At 42.1% G+C, this 21,121-nt stretch overlaps 1 protein-coding gene across 1 annotated transcript; it reads left to right on the forward strand.

Annotated features, from left to right (window-relative positions):
• Positions 1–2,443: 2,443 nt before the first annotated feature.
• On the forward strand, positions 2,444–18,626 carry LOC307016271 (uncharacterized protein; the record flags this gene model as incomplete). Its single annotated transcript, XM_079645310.1, has 4 exons — positions 2,444–5,933; positions 6,243–15,713; positions 17,823–18,032; positions 18,516–18,626. Exons 2-4 carry the CDS (start codon positions 14,838–14,840, stop codon positions 18,624–18,626), a joined length of 1,197 nt encoding a protein of 398 aa, XP_079501436.1. The 5' UTR covers positions 2,444–5,933; positions 6,243–14,837.
• Positions 18,627–21,121: the final 2,495 nt, after the last annotated feature.

A 21,121-nucleotide genomic window follows, 5' to 3' on the forward strand; every position in this document is an offset into this window, starting at 1 on the left:
AGTGGTGAAGTGGGGATGTTTTTACTGGGTGGAAGGGGTGGTGGGTGGACGGGAGACACTATGGACGCGCTCGTGAACTTTCAACGGGGGGGGGGGGGGGGGGGCTTGGGGACCTCTGTGTCGCCTGTCAGCGCAACTTACATGATGCCGTTTAGACAATATATAACCGATCCGGCCTTTCTGTGCGACTATCGCTCAAATGCGGGACATAGTCTCAATGTGTGGGACGCGGGACAAATAATAAAAATTCTGTGTGTGCAGTCCCGCACAGTGCGGGACACCTGGTCACCCTACACACACAGTTCTGCCCCTCACACACACACGCTTCAAATCAAGTTGCATAAATGCTTGAGCTACGTTTTTATTATAATTACTGTGAAATCTGCCTATTATGTTTTCGTCATTATTACAACAAACACACACTTGCAACTGATAACACTGGCAATTATTTTAGATGTATTAGACTATTAAAAAAATAAATCATGCTTCAAATAAGTGGGGGTACGGCGTACCCCCGCGTCCAACGCCCACTACACCACTGACTGCAACTACAAAAAGCTAAAGTTTGTTTTCTCATCAGGAAATGCAGACCGGCTCAAACAAAAGATTTTTAAATCATCATCCTCACGATCATTTAATGTGTCATATGTTCGCCGAATTGACATGAAAGCACTAATAAATGTAGTTTCATCCATTAGAGTTTACAAAAATAATCGATTTGTTTTTATATCACATCCGACGGGAGGAAATTGTGCAGCTCTCACTACCGATTTTTAATCCTAATTTAATCATCATCTTCACCACGAGCATTTATGTTTATGTTCGCCGAATTGACATGAAAGCACTGACAAATATGAATATACTGTAGTCAACTTCATTAAAACGTTATTAACGTGCCTATCTCAGTAATTCACCATTTCTACGCATGACAACACTTTGTCCGTGTTTGGCTCTCTCGCCGCACAGTGAAGCGTTCCCGCATTGACGTCACTTCCGGCTTCCCCCAAAACCTCAAAATGAGTCGAAGGAATTTTCCCGCGATGTTCGAAATTATTGATATTTATCGGAACGGTATCGCTTTTTCTTTTTTAAACTGACGGTTCGAGATTACTAGTAGCCCACTATTTCATTGCACAACAGTTGTTGGGTTCGTGTCACAGGCTCTTTAAGTAGGCTACTGTTAATATCTTCACAGAAAATTCAGAGGTTTTTCATTTCACTCCTCTTTTAGCTGACATTAAATGCAGGTACATGTTTATCAGCTATTCATACTAAATCAGTTGTCCCTCCCCCTGGTGCCAGGACCAACATATCCATCTCATGGCCACCCCCAGCTGAATCCTGGCCACCCTATTGGCCACCCCAAACACCCTCACCACGGGGTCCAAACAATTTTAGAACATTAAGAAAAAAATGTTTAAGTAACCTTTCATCATTCATCAATAATTAACATTAATATAACGTTATATTGATAATGTACTCACTAAACTTACAATTTATTTGACTTATTTTCTTCCAAAAGTTAATTATCCAAAGCCTCTGTACACCCCCCTCTATTTACATGTAATGGTTTGGTCCCGCCTCCGCCTCCTAACGGCACTTTCTAGCATGTGAGCAGGGATGCTAATACTTACGTGTGTGCCATTGCGACAGACAAGACTAGTCTATTCTGAGAGATAGATGTATCCTACTGTATGGGCTGATTGTGCGTTAATCTGTTGGTAATGCCTTGGGGTTCCAGTGGGAGGGATCACTGCGCTCTTCCTCACTCGATTCAGACGAGCGAAGGCGGGAGCTGCGTGATTGTATGTCTTCACTTCTCCCACTCACTATTTCCCTTTTTAAGGTAATTACAGTATACAAAGCACTATACATCTATCAACCCATGTTATATATGTCATCTGTATTACATCACCGTGGTTCGTTGTGAGAGGAAAGTGTGTATTTTGCACTTTGTCGTATTGTTTGAAGGTTCTTGCTAACTCTGGCTAACTTTGTGGTCATTGAAGCTAGCTGCTGTATACCTTGTGGTACCGCTGAATCTGACCGTTTGTCATGTTATTAGCAGCTAAGCTAGGCACTGTTGCATTCACATGTCCATACATATGTTTTTTTACCACTGTTAAAGAGCTAAAGATAAAGGAGAATTTAGTCATAATTATTGGTCCTGAAATTTGAGTGTATTCATTGTAAATGTACAAGCTTCATTTTAAAGATGGCTCGATTCAGACGAGTGAAGGCGGGAGCTGTGTGATTGTATGTCTTCACTTCTCTCACTCACTATTTCCCTTTTTAAGGGTACAACACCATGTCTCAATGACTCACAAAGTCAGGCTTTCAAAAAGAAAAGAAATGAGAGAAAGAAAAGAGAGAGGGACTAAAGGAAGACATTATGTCACCCAGTATTTCAAGAGAAAAGGTGAGTGTGGTCCATGAGTGGTGGAAATTAGTCTGTTAGCTAAGCGTAGTCCATTGTAAATAATATTTTTTATGTTTTGTTTTTTACAAAGCTGACATTAAGTAATGTTAATATCTATATAGAAAATGCAGAGGTTTTTAATTTCACTTTGAAGGAGGTGAGCAGCATTGTTTTGAATTACATGCCACTTAACATATCTGAAGGGAGACTGGAATACAATATATATATATCAAAACAAAAAGCTAACATCTCATTTCAATTATACATTTCAAACACAGTATTTTCCCACATATTTAAGTTATATTTATTTGGATTGATGCATTCGTGTTGAGAATGTTCCATTCAAAAATGTTATTATTAAAAAGGCATTTACACCAGAAAAGATGACTATTGAGATATATTGTCAGGAATGTTAGTCTTATATGTATGCTCCAGAGGGCAGGACCTATAAACACATGTACTACCCCAGGGCTCGACATTATAATTGGCCCGCTGGCCCGGAAGCACTATTTAGACACCCCGGGCCAGCATAACGTACTTTCCACTTGCCCGCTCGGGCCACTAAAAATATTGTTTAAAAAAAAGATGTTTCCTGTGGTATTGGTATTTTGACTATCAATTTAGTTAAATTGTTTCGTTTATCAACGCTACAACATAGCGTTTCGTGAGTCGCTTGTCATTGTTGGGTGAAAAGCAAACAGCTGTTTGCTGCGGAGCGCAGCGCGAGCAGGCTCCCGTGAGCGGGAGCGCGCTCCTTCACTACAGACTATCGCGCCACCTAACCATTCGCCAAAATGTTTTTAATACCAGCGGTAACCGGCCAAGCGCCGGGCAAAAAAAAATCTTCAAATAAAAGAAAGTCACCGGAGGAGTTAAAGGAGAGTGACAGGGAGTATGAGAAGAAGAGGGAGAGAACGTTTCAGCCAGCTTGATCGATGGAGTTGGCTTCTATGGTGCAGTGACAAGTCCTAAAACCCTTTTATAATCTATCGATTAGATTTATGATTCGAAAATGATAAAAGTAGGGTAGACATGTGGAGATTATCCGGCTGAACAAAACCTGCATTTATCAAAGAGGTTCGTTTTCCACAGACTTTATTTCCAGCTATTTTCCAAAACCCTATGGAGAAGTCCCATTGCTTTTTTGTCGAGGGAACCAGCGGCTTACTTCCTGGTTTTATGACGCATCACTGCACCTCTCAATATGATGCCAATATAAACAAGGTCTTCTGTCGGCTCTGTACATCAATGCCGACCTATGCTGACAAGTAAGTGAAGAGTAGAAAATATAAAAGGTATTGGCTATAGGGAAATGTCCCAGCAGTTTAGGATAATGAAGGTTCTAATCAAATCTACGACATAGCCATTACATTTCTAACTCCTAATGACGGCAGAAAGCGCATTATACAAATAATAATACTCATAATAATAGCAGAAATGTTTTAACAATGACCACAATATAATTATTTTAAGAAACCAAATATGATCAATTGAGGAAAGTGAGGAAGAACTGATGATTCAAATGTTGTACTACAAGTAGTAATGTAGTTAGCATAAATTACTATTGCAACAAATGTGTTAATTTTCTTCATTATTAGTCGATTTTTTTTGGACGAATGCTCCGGGCCAGTGGTTACAATGGTGGGGCCAGTGATAATACAATTCCACCGGCTAGGAGGGCCAGTGGCATTTTACCCTTAAAGACCCAGTGAAGTGCATGTTTTTGCACCAAAATGAAATGGCAGTTTCATTCCTTACATATCATTTTGCCTGTTCATGGCTAAAATAATTTTTAATAATTCATAATTAATGAATTAATGAATTATTAATTTTGCCGTCTGAGCCTAACGGAAGTTGCAGACGATAGTGGCTGTGACGTCACAAGATGTACCCAGTTGCGATTGTAAACATGGCGGAGACTTTGGAAAGTGATACTAGTGTGAGAGAAATGATTGATTTGGACAGCTTTTCGGACAGGATAGATGAGGAAAGTGATCAATTTGGTGCACTTTGAGGGCAACATTAAGAGATTTATGGATACAGCTCTCAACACTCATATGAAACATATATTTCAATAATCAAAAAACATTGGAAGGATTTCTTAACCTATTTTATACAACTAATATTACATAGATGGAAATATTTGTTTACATAGATGACCAAACCCACTGAGATAACTTAGGCTACAGTTTACCTCCCTGAGCTGACGTTATCTCTCTCAGTCCCACAGGAGAGCACTCTCCCTCTCCTTATTGTTGAAACAGCTAATCTCCGTTAGCTCCGAGCTAGCACCAGATGCTAACGACAACACTGTAACTCTCTCAGTCTCTCTTTCTCTCTCTCTCGAATCGACCAATGGCCTTTATTTATCATCATGATCAATCAAAGAATCTACGAAACAATGACGCCAGCCAGGCTCACCTTCATCTTTTGGGAACAGAAACATCGCCACTTCGGCAGACTTGACATTACTACAGCCAGCGGCAATGCATCGTTTCCCCTGTGTTTTTCATCCCTCTTTCTTCACTGTCGCCTCCATTGTCAGGTTTTCTCGATTGACAATCACTTCCAGTCGACTCCGACACACTTTCCAGGAAAATACTAGCTCAAAAACGTTGAGAAATTCGACTTTGAAAAAGAGAAAAAATGAACGGTGGTGAATTTAAACAGTGCGGCGGCGTCCATCTCGTGAAGTCACGCAGTAGATCGCAAGCCACGCCCACGAAGGCGAAGGTCGACTGCAGATTTCCCCGGCAAATTCAAAACTCATCAAATTCGTTGCTATTCCAACATCTTTTGATATGGGTTCCAATGGACAATTTTGGTCATTACTATACGTATTAGCATAACAGATCATGCACAGGTGCACACTTCACAGGGTCTTTAATGTCTACCCCTTTACCCAATAGCATTGTGAGGCTGAACAAAAGGACCTTTTGACTATGTAAATTTAGTCTTTTAAAAAAACTAAAAACATTTACTGACTTTTTTGGATAGCTTAAAGTAATGTTGTAAGATTACAACCGGGGGCCTTACAGGGTTAAGGGCTATAGTTTATTGTTATTTACTTTAATATGTTTATTCTTAACCAATAATTGAATTAAAAAACTTATTTAAATGATGTGTGTGTGTCTCTGTATTCCTGATGATACACTGAGAGAATGAGCTCATAGGGCTGCTGATCACCATAAGCTAAACAGTCTGTATATTGCACTACATTTGTATAATGTAAGCTTCGTTGATACTTTGCCTGCGGGAATACGAAAAAAATAGTTAGATATACTGAATATGATTTGATCTATTCCACCACTAGCTTAATCCCAAATAATGTAGAGGTGTGTTGTAGGTGCCTTAAATAATCCCTTGTTTGTATTTTTATGTTCATATAATAGTGATTGCAATACCACCCCAAAATGATCACTGGTTCCATCCTGGCCACCCCACTGAAAATATCCTGGCTCCGCCACTGCCTATAAGGCTGAACCTGAACCAGCTTTTCTCCCAACTGAAGGAGGTGAGCAGCATTGTGTTGAATGACATGCCACTTAACATATCTGAAGGGAGACTGGAATACAACACATATATATATCAAAACAAAAAGCTAACATCTAATTTAAATTATACATTTCAAACACAGTATTTTCCCACATAGCCACTGATCTATATAAGACAAAAAACTGCTTTTAGTCTATTTAGGATGTTTGAAGCGTTGAGTGAACAGTCTGTATTAGGTAAATAAAATGTTAATCACCAACATTTTGGTTATGATATTAATACTAATATTAAAGAATATATTATCATATGTGTCATGTACACTCTACAGAGCCAGGGCCCTCTTCAGTTTTGTCAGGAAGGTGTGTGGAAGTGGAGGAAGAGGTGAAGGACAGTGACAGTGCCAGTGGCAGTACCAGTGTAGATGAGGAGGATGAAGGCTCCAGTGAAGACAAGAGAAGGTGTACAGAAAGGGACAGACAAAGTGAGGAAAAGGACAGACAAAGTGAGGAAGCTGTAAAAAAAAAGACTGAGAAAAGGCAATAGGCTCTGATTTGGCACCACCATAAGGCCTTTTCATTTCCATTTCCGTTGTATTCCACTTTAATACCTGCATATTTTGTAGTTGGTATGTATATTTAATTTTAAAATCTGCTGCTTATGTTATTTTTTGTGTTATAGAATTTTATAAATGATTTTGTTGGTGGTAATGTTCACTTTATTTTAATTTAAGAGGTCATGTATATTTAAGTTATATTTATTTGGATTTATGCATTCATGTTGAGAATGTTCCATTCATAAATGTTATTGTTAGGCATGTACACCATAAAAGATGACTATTGATATTTATTGTCAGGAATGTTAGTGTTATATCAAATAGTGAATTCTACTGCAGCAGAATGTTGCACGTCTGCACAGTGTTATATTTCACAGCTCAGTGTCAGTAAATATTGTGCGGTTAGTATTGGACTACAAGATAGATGCAAGCCTGTACAGGTAGAGTTATTTAAAGCATACATGAGTGGGTTGGGTTCTGGAGGTGTGGTTAGCAATTGTGCTTGGTTGGCGCGGCCTGGGCCTGGTGATGGGGGGGGCCCAATTTGATATCTTTTCACGGGGCCCAAAATCCCTGGCGGCACCCCTGCACACACACACACACACACACACACACACACACACACACACACACACACACACACACACACACACACACACACACACAATGTTTGTATTTAGTCTCCTGATTTTAAATGCCCTAGTATGGTTTTGTCACCATTTCCATAGCCCACCAAAAATATTTTCCACCAGCCGCCACTGGATACGGCCCACTCTTCACATGTCTCTGCTGTCGAGCCATTCGCATTGAAATGTTGGACGACCTGTCCGCAGATAGCTTCATTATTGGCCTGCGTTGCTTTATTGCCATAAGAGGAGCAGCGCGTCAGATAAGATCTGACCAAGGAACTAACTTTATGGGAGCCAAAATGAGCCAACTCAAGCTCTTAAGCAACTGGATGTTAACCGTCTTAACACATTCTTAGCTGAGAAGCAATGTGATTTCGTCATGAACACTCCGCATGCAAGCCATGCAGGAGAATGTTCTTCGTTTTGACAGCGAAGCAGTTAGGCAACGTCTTCGTGAGCTGCTTAACAAAGACTATGCTCGCTCTATCTACGGTTCCACAGCCACACCCTCAAGTCCACGCTCCAACTCCAGCCATCACTCTGTGTGCTCCATCGTAGCAGCCAAAAGGGCAGACGCTGCAGCAGAGTTAGCAGCGAAGGAAGCAGAGTATGAATTGCTGTTGGAAGAGGAACAACTAAAAGGGAAGGATTCAACTCCGAGAGGAGCATCAAAGGAGAGAACTTAAAGCTCAGAGACGTGAGTTGGAAAGATTGAAGGCAGAAAAGAATATAAGAGCTGCACGAGCTAGACTTGTAATCTATGACCAGGAAGTAATGCAGGAACGTGTCTATTCTTCTGATATCGACCGTAGAGAACAACATGTATTTCCACAGCAATATGTGAATACAGCTGTCATCCAGCAGCCCACTAATGTTGCAGTGACAACATCAACTCCACAGACAGATGTGACTTACTTGGCTCAAGCAGTCCATGATAGCATTTCTCTGAACAGGCTCCCAATACCAGAGCCAGGTGGCTGTATTCACTGGTGACCCGATCCATTTCATTGAGTGCAAGGCTTCATTCACATCACTCATAGACAAAAGGAACATTTCTTCAGCTGATAAACTGCACTATCTGAGAAAGTATGTAGGAGGTCCAGCCCGAATAATTCTTGATGGCATCTTCTTCAGAAGTGATGAGGAAGCCTATAAGGATGCATGGAGCCATCTCAACCAAAGGTAGGGTCAGCCCTATTGCGCTGCCCCTTTAAGAGGGCCTGCAAAGGGTTTTGCACTGTTTGTCCATAAACGCTTGCCGTAGTTTCCTGTTTCTGACAGTCTATGGAGCACATGGGTTTCCTGTCAACAAAATCCTTGCTCAAGTCCTAGGGTCTTTATGTCTTTTTACAAAATGGAAATGAAAATGGAACTTAATCAGTAAACATCCAAAACTGAGCTGCTGTCTCCTGGGTGTTTATTTCCGTGTTAAGCTATCTGCCAAGCCTGCAATCCAAAAAGTATTCTTGCAAGGGCAGAATAGTAAAAAGACACCACACCTGTAGGATTTGCCACAGAAGATGGGATACCAGTAGAAACAACCGCATTCTTCTGTCATCAAAGCTACAGTCACATGATGGCAGACAACAATGATGATTGGGAAACATGATCCCAATGCTCCAACACCTCACGTTCAAGCCGCATGTCCTCAGTCGACACCATGGCAGCTAGATCTCATGCAAAAGCAGAGGCTGCACGTGTCCAGGCCTCTTTTGCACAAAGAGAAGCTGACATGATTAAAGCACAGGCATCTATTGATGCTGAAGCTACAAGAAAGAGAGCGGAGCTCTGTGCGCCTACGACTTCCCAGGACTATGACAGTACATCCCACCTTCCACGTCAGTAATATTGATAAAAGCCAGTGGCCCCGTCTCAGGTAGACTATTTTCATTTCCTCTGTCTCACCGGAAGTTGATTTGTCTGCGCCATCTTGAGTACCGTCCCATGGCTCTTATTTCTGCCGGAGGAGCGAGGAGCGAGGAGCGATAATGGAGGAGCGATAACCGAGGAACCACCAGACCATCCTCCGATGAAATCCTCAGATACTCGCCCCGCCCCCTTACTGTGTATCGCTCACTGATTGGACGATGCAGCGCATGCACTGATCTGATGCTTCTTGTCATGAGAGCCGTTTCCCAGCGGAATGAAGAAAATACATGAAACTCACGAGAGTCACTCCTCAGTTTATACCGTGTTTTGTTTCAATTAATGTATAATTTAGTTACAAATATGTGATATATCTGAACAAAAAAGTGGTCAAAATTAATTGTATTAATTTGTTGGAAACATTTTCATGATCGCTTTTTTCGTTTTACATTTTCATTTATTGTCATTTCCATTCAGTCAGTAAGTGCTATTAAAATGTTAATGAGCTACAATCCACACAAACAAAGTGTGCAATCCAATGAATGTTAATCTAACTGGGTTTTGATAGATAACATAACATTCTCTCAATTATTTTATTTCTATTGTGCACTCTAATCAATATTAATCAAACTATTGTTCGTTTATACATTTTAAGAATGGCATTTATCTTTTTTGAGAATGTGTTCTTATTTTATTTTATTTATTGGGGTCTACAACAGATGATACAACTGTTTGTGTCAGTAAATGTGTAGGCGGGGGTGTTTGTGAAAACAACGGGGACAGAGCATGGACAGAGCTGTCACTTCACTACCCGATCTGTCCCCCTGCCCGATCGGTACTGCGCATGTGCGAGATGGAGAACTCCGGACGGCAACCCAAGATGGACACTTGACACAGTGGCTTTTAGCAAATCTCAAAAAGACAACGAGAGAGAGATGAGTTATTGTTATTACAACGTGACTTAACTATTATTTAACAACTCTTTTTATTGGGTTCTTTTATTTGGGGTTAAGTACATTGTCAGAATAAGTGAGAAATTAATGTAACTTCTGTTAGACAGCCATATGCCATAAATGTTTGTAAACATTCACAGTAAATATTTATTCAGTATAATAGCTGTAAAAAATAAATCATTATTATATTAATATTGACAATAACGACCGACCGTCGGGGAAGCATTTGCTTGGCATTTCCGGTTATTTCTCCACTGGTTAACATGGGTTAACAATACCGTGTAATTGTCACGTTTGATGGGACGAAATTGTGACATCTTCACGTCTCCCATGGTAAATCGTCACATGTTCACGTCTTGCTGTGATACCGGGTTGCCCAGAAGAAAGCACAGTGTGGTAATCCTTCATATCATAATAGCATTCTCTCTTAAAGCTGAAGCATTTAGTGGGATATTTCAGATAAATCATGTCATTATTTTATATTTTTGGTGTCCAAAACAATTGACAATAATGATATTATTTTGCTTATAGAAAATATAACCATAGAAAATAAAAATAGTGCTATCAAACTCATCTTCACCAATGTTTATTGTGTATCTTTTGGGGAAATCAAGTAATGTGGAGAGTGTCAACATTACTGTACAACAAATAACCAATAAATTAAAGGATGTTGAGATATAAGGTGTTGGATTTTTTACAAAATAATAGGCGCTTTCACACCGGACTACTTTTCCCCGTACTTTTCCCTTTTAGTTCCGATAGTTCCTGGGATTTTACATTCACACCAAAAAGAGAACTTAGTTCATGAGAACTTTTACCCCCTTTTCAGTCCCTGCTAGAGAGCAGGTACTTTCCTGGGGAGAAAAAGGTTCCAATTTCTGAATTGCAAACCACGCCCCGTAAAAGGGAGCGGTGGAGATGAGGAGGTGTCGGCGTTCTGCCGATTTACTCGGAAGGCTTCAGTACAAGCTGCTGGGAGTCCCACCTGAGCAGTGGGTTGTGGCTCTGCTTCAGGCTGTGGTTCCCGAGAGTCTAATACCCCTTTCACACCAACGCGGTTCCAGGGCCGCTTCGGAGCTGGAGCTTGAAAAGCACCGTTTTTTCCTGTTCACACCGCAGCGGAGCCGCCTCTAAGCTCCAGAATCCGATTTGTTTCAAGCACCAAAAAGTTGTCGGTCTAGTGCAGGGGTAGCCAACGCGGTGCCCGCGGGCACTAAGTCGCCCGCAGGGGGGAAATTGGTCGCCCGCGTGCATGTTCTAAAAATAGCACAAGTCACCATGGAGCTCCGTCGAAAAAAATTATTGAATACATTTTTATTTTTAAAATGACAATATTGAATATAACATTTTAAAAGCACACATTTTGTATGTACATATGTAAGTGAAATGGAGATTTGGTGCGTGAAATCGAACTCTGAACCCAGATAGGTTCAGAGTTGAACTCCACGCACCAAATCTCCGTTCCACCTTTAGCTGAGACAAGCTAGCATGAGCAGCTACGATCATGGGCCTCATCACCACACACACACACACACACACACACACACACACACACACACACACACACACACACACACACACACACACACACACACACACACACACACACACACACACACACACACACACACACACACACACACACACACACACACACACACACACACACACACAGCAGTGGTGAGGATCTCAGCCTGCCACTGACGTTCAACCAGAAAACATCAGCAGTTAGCTGTTAGCAGTTAGCAAACAGAGATCACAGCTCCTCGTATCTGTTCAGAAACTGGACAAAAGTTAAACAAGTACAAACCACAGACTGTCTGTGTCATGGCGAATACAGTCGCTGGTTTATTTATGTCTGTAGGCCGTTGTTATGAGTGTGGAATGAACATATACAACGTTAGCTTAGCCTGGTCGACCCAATCTCCATTCAGAAAACAAGCATTTTAAAAGGTTTTTCCCCTGCCGTCTTGTCTGCAGACTTGTCAAGCATGAATTCATGGTTTTTACTAACCGGAATCAGTATGTTGTTACTTCGGCATCATTTAGAAACGTGTATTACAATTTAATCACGGTAAAATATGTTCATTTTGTTGTAGTTGTAGCTCCCGAGCCAGCGCGTCTTGTTTGAATGATGCGAGTAAACACAGCTGGCAGCAGCAGTGAAACTCGAGCGATTAGAGCGAAGTCGCGTCCGGTGTGAACGCTGCATTACAACGACCCCTGATAGATCTCGCGAGAATGTGTATAAATATAGATACATTTTCATAACAAAACAATGGGGTTGCTATAGCAATGGTAAATCATTGTTAATAATTATTGTGAGGAATAATTAACATTAACATGTGATCAGACAGTCCTTCACATACAGTAAATTAATATGTATTCTGATTATTATTAATAATAATATTATCATTAAAGGTGAACCGTGCAATTATGTTATTCAGGAAGTTTGTATCAAACAAGTAGCCCTTCGTATTACTCTGTACCCTTGAAGTAGCCCTCGTTGACAAAAAGGTTGGTGACCCCTGGTCTAGTGTGATTGAGCAAGCACGGGTGCCAGCAGGGACTGTGTTGTTAGCATCTGGTGCTAGCTGCACTAACGGACATAAGGAGCTGTTTGTTCCACAATAAGCTGGAGAGGAGAGTCCTCTCCTGTCAGACTGAGAGGCTCAGTGAGCTAAACAAGGACTCTCTCAGTGTTTAGATAGTTAACTTTAGTGTAAGTTATCTCAGCGGGTCTCAAACGGTTTGGTCACAAATTATTCAAAAGATTATTTCCGAGGCACAGCTTCATATGATCATTATTGTTGTACAAAAAATTAAGAGAATAAATTAAAAACAGGTATGAAATACTGTATGACAGTAAAACAAGAATACAGTTTAAAAGGGGAATGATTTGTAAAATATCCAAAACGAAAAAGTAAATCTGTTTACAGTTCTGTTTCATATGGGTGTTGAGAGATGTATCCATAGATCTCTTAATGTTGCTCTCTAAGTGCAACAGATTGATGCATTTAACTTCAATATTAAAAAAAGATCTTCCGCCCCTAGAGGAGGTGAGGTCTGCCCGCCCCATTTTTGCGCTTTACCCCTGCTTACACCTATATGCCGTGAGCTGATTATCGAGCCTTCCTTTTAACCGCCACAGGTACACTGTGTATGGGCGTGTGGAGTGTTGCAGTAGAAAGTTCCACTGAAGCGCCTGGTACCTTAATGGGAAAACCCCACATGTTTGAGCAACCTCTATGAAACGTCAAGCTACCCCACAGCACCCCCTAAAGAAAATCTCTGGCCCAACCACTGTGGGCTAAGCCCCAAATTCTTCCAGGTCCAGGAAACGCCCCTGCTACAAAAAAAAAAGTAAGTGTATTATCCTCCCTGTTATTCCGATATGCTTCAAAATGTAAAGTGTTCTTCCTTGGTTCATCTTACACTCTGACACCAAGTTTCATTTATATCTGACAGGTAGTTTTTCTGTAATCCTGCAGACAGACACCCTGACCTCCTTGTTTCATGCAGTTTTAATTGTGTCTTGTTGCCCCGATGATTATGTCAATGATCTGGGAATATGTACAAATGTAAATGCATACAGAAACCTGCCCTTTAATCATTAAAGCAGGCATTAAATGTAAATACATAATTATCTAGGAGGTGATTCATATATCTAAGTAGTAGTCATTTTAAAACAATCACAGAGGCTTTAACAAATCTATGAATACTTTTGTATGGGAAAAAGTGTGTTGTGCCATTTCTTGTCCTTTTGTATGCAAAATATTATTAAAAGAGCTTGGAGAACTAATCTAAAGTGCATGAGAGTCATAGGGATTGATTAAACTGCTCCACAGGGATTTCCCCAAATTAAATGCTACTTGATTGAATCGAGCCAATTAAAGCAGGCCTGCCTGATCGCTGCACACAGCAGAGTTTAATCTCTCTGTAGAGTCTTTGTAAACTGCCTCCAGTTTCATCACTACACGAAAACTAAATGATAATAAGTGAAGAACACTTCTGGAGGTCGCTCGTTTAATTTCAGTATCTCGTGTCTCTACTTTAAAGAGTCCTCTCCTGCTGATGTTCAGGTGTATATCAATATGTAGTGTCTCTACTTTAAAGAGTCCTCTCCTGCTGATGTTCAGGTGTACATCAGTATGTAGTGCCTCTACTTTAAAGAGTCCTCTCCTGCTGATGTTCAGGTGTACATCAGTATGTAGTGCCTCTAGTTTAAAGAGTCCTGTCCTGCTGATGTCCAGGTGTATACCAGTAGGCCTATGTAGTGTCTCTACTATATATAGTCCTCTCCTGCTGATGTCCAGGTGTATACCAGTAGGCCTATGTAGTGTCTCTACTATATATAGTCCTCTCCTGCTGATGTTCAGGTGTATATCAGTATGTAGTGTCTCTACTTTAAACTGAGAGACACTGAATGCCTATGCACCACCGTAGAACCGGGCCTGGCTCAGTACTTTAACTTCCTGTGTTTAGGGATCAATAAAGTATTTTTTATTGATGTTTACATTTCTTAATATGATTTGAACAAAACAGCGTTGCCAGGCAACAGCATGGTCAGCTGCTGTCAATCACTCCTTATCTAGAATGGAACCTTCAGACTGGTGACCTCATCACTGGCTTTGTTCTCTGAGATGGAACCTTCAGAATGATGACCTCACCACTGGCTTTGGTCTCTGAGAATATACAGAGTCTGTGAGAGTCTGCAGAGTCTACAGGTATATCTGAGAGACAGGTCATCACAGCATGAGCAGCAGAAACAGGGTTTGTGGTCAGCAAACATTAGGATACTTTCACGTATAGTTTAGTCAGGTCATATTCACAGGTGAACAACACTTAGTCAATTCACTAGACCTTAAAGTCCAAGAAGTACATTTAGCCCCTGTTAGCTAAACAGCAGCTCATTCATAGAGATGGAGGACAACAGAGAGCAGCTGGCGGTCAGTTCTTCAGATATTCCATCAGATGTTCCTTCAGATGTTCCTCTGAAGAAAGATCAGCCTCCAGTGAAACCAAAGGGCTGCAAAGTACATGAGTTTATGATCCAGCTTCTGAAGAAACAGGTTCAGGACGGGAAGCTGGAGCTGGAGAGGAGTTTAAGAAGAAAGAAGGAGGAGAATATGCAGGACCAGGCCTCTCAGACGGAGGAGGAAGACCTGAAGGAGGAGAAGGAGGAGAAGATGCAGGAACAGGCCTCTAAGACGGAGGAGAAGAGAGTCTTAACCAATGAGGAGCTGAACAAGAAATATTTAGAGCTCCTCAAGTGGTGCCAAAAGACCAAAACAGAGATAGACGCTTTGCTAGAGGAGAACCAGGACCTCACAGAACCTAAAGAACCTTGTGAGGAAGTAAAGGATGGAGAAATAGATGCGTTGCTAAAGGAGAACCAGGATCTCACTGAACCTTGTGAGGAAGTCAAGGATGGAGAGATAGATGCTTTGCTAAAGGAGAACCAGGATCTCACAGAACTTAAAGAACCTTGTGAGGAAGTAAAGGATGGAGAGATAGATGCGTTGCTAGAGGAGAACCAGGATCTCACTGAACTTAAAGAACCTTTTGAGGAAGTAAAGCATGGAGATATAGAAGCTTCACTAAAGGAGAACCAGGATCTCACCGAACCTAAAGAACCTTGTGAGGAAGTCAAGGATGGAGAGATAGATGCTTTGCTAAAGGAGAACCAGGAACTCACAGAACCTAAAGAACCTTGTGAGGAAGTCAAGGATGGAGAGATAGAAGCTTTGCTAAAGGAGAACCAGGATATCACAGAACCTAAAGAACCTTGTGAGGAAGTAAAGGATGGAGAGATAGATGCTTTGCTAAAGGAGAACCAGGATCTCACAGAACCTAAAGAACCTTGTGAGGAAGTAAATGATGGAGAGATAGATGCTTTGCTAAAGGAGAACCAGGATCTCACAGAACCTAAAGAACCTTGTGAGGAAGTCAAGGATGGAGAGATAGATGCTTTGCTCGAGGAGAACCAGAATCTCACAGAACCTAAAGAACCTTGTGAGGAAGTAAAGGATGTAGAGATAGATGCTTTGCTAAAGGAGAACCAGGACCTCACAGAACCTAAAGAACCTCGCGAGGAAGTAAAGGATGGAGAGATAGAAGCTTCATTAAATGAGAACCAGGATCTCACAGAACCTAAAGAACCTTGTGAGGAAGTAAAGGATGGAGAGATAGATGCTTTGCTAAAGGAGAACCAGGATCTCACAGAACCTAAAGAACCTTGTGAGGAAGTCAAGGATGGAGAAATAGATGCTTTGCTCGAGGAGAACCAGGATCTCACAGAACCTAAAGAACCTTGTGAGGAAGTAAAGGATGGAGAGATAGATGCTTTGCTAAAGGAGAACCAGGATCTCACAGAACCTAAAGAACCTTGTGAGGAAGTCAAGGATGGAGAGATAGATGCTTTGCTCGAGGAGAACCAGGATCTCACCGAACCTAAAGAACCTTGTGAGGAAGTAAAGGATGTAGAGATAGATGCTTTGCTAAAGGAGAACCAGGATCTCATAGAACCTAAAGAACCTCGCGAGGAAGTAAATGATGGAGAGATAGATGCTTTGCTAGAGGAGAACCAGGATCTCACAGAACCTAAAGAACCTTGTGAGGAAGTAAAGGATGGAGGGATATATGCTTTGCTAAAGGAGAACCAGGACCTCATAGAACCTAAAGAACCTTGTGAGGAAGTAAAGGATGGAGGGATAGATGCTATGCTAAAGGAGAACCAGGATCTCACAGAACCTAAAGAACCTTGTGAGGAAGTAAAGGATGGAGGGATAGATGCTTTGCTAAAGGAGAACCAGGACCTCACAGAACCTAAAGAACCTTGTGAGGAAGTAAAGGATGGAGAGATATATGCTTTGCTAAAGGAGAACCAGGATCTCAAAGAACAGAAAGAACCTTGTGAGGAAGTAAAGGATGGAGAGATAGATGCTTTGCTAAAGGAGAACCAGGATCTCACAGAACTTAAAGAACCTTGTGAGGAAGTAAAGGATGGAGAGATAGACCCATTGCTAAAGGAGAACCAGGATCTCACAGAACTTAAAGAACCTTATGAGGAAGTAAAAGATGGAGAGATAGATGCTTTGCTAAAGGAGAACCAGGATCTCACAGAACCTAAAGAACCTTGTGAGGAAGTAAAGGATGGAGAGATAGATGCTTTGCTAGAGGAGAACCAGGATCTCACAGAACCTAAAAAACCTTATGAGGAAGTAAAAGATGGAGAGATAGATGCTTTGCTAAAGGAGAACCAGGATCTCACAGAACTTAAAGAACCTTATGAGGAAGTAAATGATGGAGAGATAGATGCTTTGCTAAAGGAGAACCAGGATCTCACAGAACCTAAAGAACCTTGTGAGGAAGTAAAGCATGGAGAGATAGATGCTTTGCTAAAGGAGAACCAGGATCTCACAGAACCTAAAGAACCTTGTGAGGAAGTAAAGCATGGAGAGATAGATGCTTTGCTAAAGGAGAACCAGGATCTCAAAGAACAGAAGGAACCTTGTGAGGAAGTAAAGGATGGAGAGATAGATGCTTTGCTAAAGGAGAACCAGGATCTCACAGAATCTAAAGAACCTTGTGAGGAAGTAAAGGATGGAGAGATAGATGCTTTGCTAGAGGAGAACCAGGACCTCACAGAACCTAAAGAACATTGTGAGGAAGTAAAGGATGGAGAGATAGATTATTTGCTAGAGGAGAACCAGGATCTCACAGAACCTAAAGAACCTTGTGAGGAAGTAAAGGATGGAGGGATAGATGCTTTGCTCAAGGAGAACCAGGATCTTAAAGAACAGAAGGAACATTTTGAGGAAGTAAATGTTTGTATGGAGATTGAGCGGAAAATCTTGAGGGATGACTTGGAGAACCTGAACCTGAGATATGGAAATCTCCTGAAGACGCAGATGAAGCATGAAGCAGAGATGGACATCTTGAGAAAGGAGAACCAGGATCTGAGAGAACTGAAGGAACCGTGTGCTGACGACAAGGATGTGGAGATCGTCACTTTGTTGAGGATCAACAGAAAGCTCCATGTGGAGAATGAGGAGAAGGATCTGGAGATCGCCCGCCTGCGAGAGGAGATCCGGACGCTGAATCTACGATGTGGGGTGGAGGAGGAAGAGGAGGGGGAGGAGGAAGAAGAGGAGGAAGAGGAGGGGGCTGTGGAGGAAGAGGTGGGGGAGGAGGAGGCTGTGGAGGAGGCTGTGGAGGAACAGGTGGGGGAGGAGGAGGCTGTGGAGGAGGCTGTGGAGGAAGAGGTGGGGGAGGAGGCTGTAGAGGAGGCTGTGGAGGAGGCTGTGGAGGAAGAGGTGGGGGAGGAGGCTGTGGAGGAAGAGGTGGGGGAGGAGGAGGCTGTGGAGGAGGCTGTGGAGGAAGAGGTGGGGGAGGAGGCTGTGGAGGAGGCTGTGGAGGAGGCTGTGGAGGAGGCTGTGGAGGAAGAGGTGGGGGAGGAGGCTGTGGAGGAAGAGGTGGGGGAGGAGGAGGCTGTGGAGGAGGCTGTGGAGGAAGAGGTGGAGGAGGAGTGGGTGGATGAGTTTGAACATAGCTCTGTTCTGATCTTAAAAACGACGAGCAGACCATCCTTGTTGAAGAGGTTCAACGCCTTCGTCAGCGGCCGCCCGAACATCCCAGAGTACATAGTCTACTTCAGTAAAGGTGGACAGGTGGGGGAGGAGGAGGAGGAGGAGGAGGGAGCTGTGTAGGAAGAGGTGGGGGAGGAGGGGGGGGGGGGGGGCTGTGGAGGAAGATCAGTTATTAGAACAGTTATTAGATCAGTTATTAGATCAGTTGAGTTATTAGAACAGTTATTAGAGAAGATAAGGAGTCCATTTTAATGAAATGTAATGTCACTGTATCGGGTTCCCCTGTGTCTCAGGGTTCCCCCGCATTGTGACAGGATTTGGGATCATTAAGCGTTCCCAGATTCTGTCATCATGAAAAAAAGAACACCCCTTCCTTTCTGCTCTGTGGGTTTTGATAATGTGCCACTATGTCAAAAAGTCAAAGTCAGGTTTATTGTCAACATGTCTCCATGTGTTATACATACAGAAATCTCCAGATACCGTTTCCCGCAGTCCCACAGTGTGACACATAGAACAAGATACAAAAAGGGCCTAGATAAACGGGGTATAAAACTAAGTAATAGTATTAATAAGTGCTGGTTAATAATATAATATTTTAAAAACACAATCCACAGAGCATGAATTGACATTAATGCAAGTATTTTTTGTGCAAAATAGAAAACATTTCAAAGCACAGTTTCAGTGCAGTAGTAGCGGAGATGGGTAGAAAAGTGACTGGTGCTGGATGAGGGAAGGTTGTGTGTGTATGTGTATGTGGGGGGAGGGGTTAAAGTCCAGGACCATTTGGGGCAGGGGGGAAAGGTGGGAGGCAGGGTGGAGAGGTCAGCGGAGAGATGTCAGAGGGGGGGGGGGGGGGGGAGATGTCAGAGGGGGGAGGGAGGGAAAGAGAGGGAGGGAATGTGAATTCATGTTTTTAAAGCTTTCCACTAATTAACTGTTTACAATGAGAGTTCAAATGGCATTTATGTTTATTCTGAAAAGTATCGCAAAAATAAAAATAATTATTGAATTTATTGGAAGTGTAATATATTTATTGTATATTTTTGTTCTTATGTATGATATTTTCTCCTTTATATACAACTATGTTAGTGATCTATTTTATGAAATAAGTGACAGAGCACTGGAGCTCTGTGATTGGATCATCTCGTTATTATGGTGGGACTTTTTCCTTTTTAAAATTGAATAATTACAGACTTTTACTTTGAAGTTCTTGATCTTTGCTTTTTTCGTTCTATAATAGAGCCGGGTTACACACACACACACACACACACACACACACACACACACACACACACACACACATACACACACACACACACACACACACACACACACACCTTTTTTTGCCTGGTTTTCTCTTTGTTTGCTCTCTGAAAACCACACCTGAACATCAGCAGGAGAGGACTCTTTAAAGTAGAGACACTACATACTGATATACACCTGAACATCAGCAGGAGAGGACTCTTTAAAGTAGAGACACTACATACTGATACACACCTGAACATCAGCAGGAGAGGACTCTTTAAAGTAGAGACACTACATACTGTTACACATCTGAGCATCAGCAGGAGAGCACTCTTTAAAGTAGAGACACTACATACTGATATACACCTGAACATCAGCAGGAGAGGACTCTTCCTGCGTCAGAAACCCGTCTTTTTCGGTGCAGCAAAACAGCAGCGGTTATTTATTTTTATTTTTTAAATTATTTATTTATTTGGGGTCACATTATAGTACAAGTACAGTTTTTCAAATCGTATATTTTTAGAGACCTGAAAGCAGCAGCGGTTCTTTAAAGGCTTAGCTTGGCCCTAGATTCATAAACACAAGTATAATATTAATGTTCAGAAAAGGTGTGGTGAATGGACTGAACAAATCGCTGTACATACCGATCAGGCAGAGACGAGAGAGTTTCATGCTCAAAAACAAAACGTGACTACACGTAAGTATGATGGAGAATTTGCGGAACTTTACCTGAAGCCAGCTATTCTCCTACAACATACCTACGCCGGTGGCGGAAGTAAAACACGGCAAGAGCGGAAGTGGGTAGGTCTGGGCACCAACGAACAAGAGGCCGCCAGCTAGAAGCCTCTGCCCCTTTATAGGGTGCCCCCCTGGCGGTAATAGGCTTAGAAGAATATGCCTTACAACAGCATTTACTACTCATCCTGCTACATTAAGATGATTGATGGCTACTGCCATATTTGCATAATTATCCTCTGAACCTTGACAAGTGCATGTTTCAAGCTGGGCTGAAAACATGCACTTGTCCAGTTTTGGATAGTCTGCCGTCGTTACATTCCATTTCAAAGAGCTGTTGACGCTCGGCACTCCAACATCCAATCACAGAGCTTGAGGATTAATCACGGGGTTTGTAAAGCAAAGCGGATGTTGTAGTCCCAAATGATAGCTGAGGATTCTGGGTAATGTAGTGCAGGGCCGTCCCTGGCCAACATGAGGCCCCACACAAAGTTATATGATGAGGCCCTCTGTTTCGAGTGTCGAAGACCGTGCCACGCCACACTAATTTTGCCGCATAAGCGCATAGGTGCGCCGCATTTTCGGCTCAGTTGAGGCACCCTCCGCAAGGTGAGGCCCCCGCCGCGAGGTGAGGC

This window comes from Notothenia rossii (assembly GCF_949606895.1).
Source record: "Notothenia rossii genome assembly, chromosome: 8".
Classification (NCBI taxonomy): domain Eukaryota; kingdom Metazoa; phylum Chordata; class Actinopteri; order Perciformes; family Nototheniidae; genus Notothenia; species Notothenia rossii.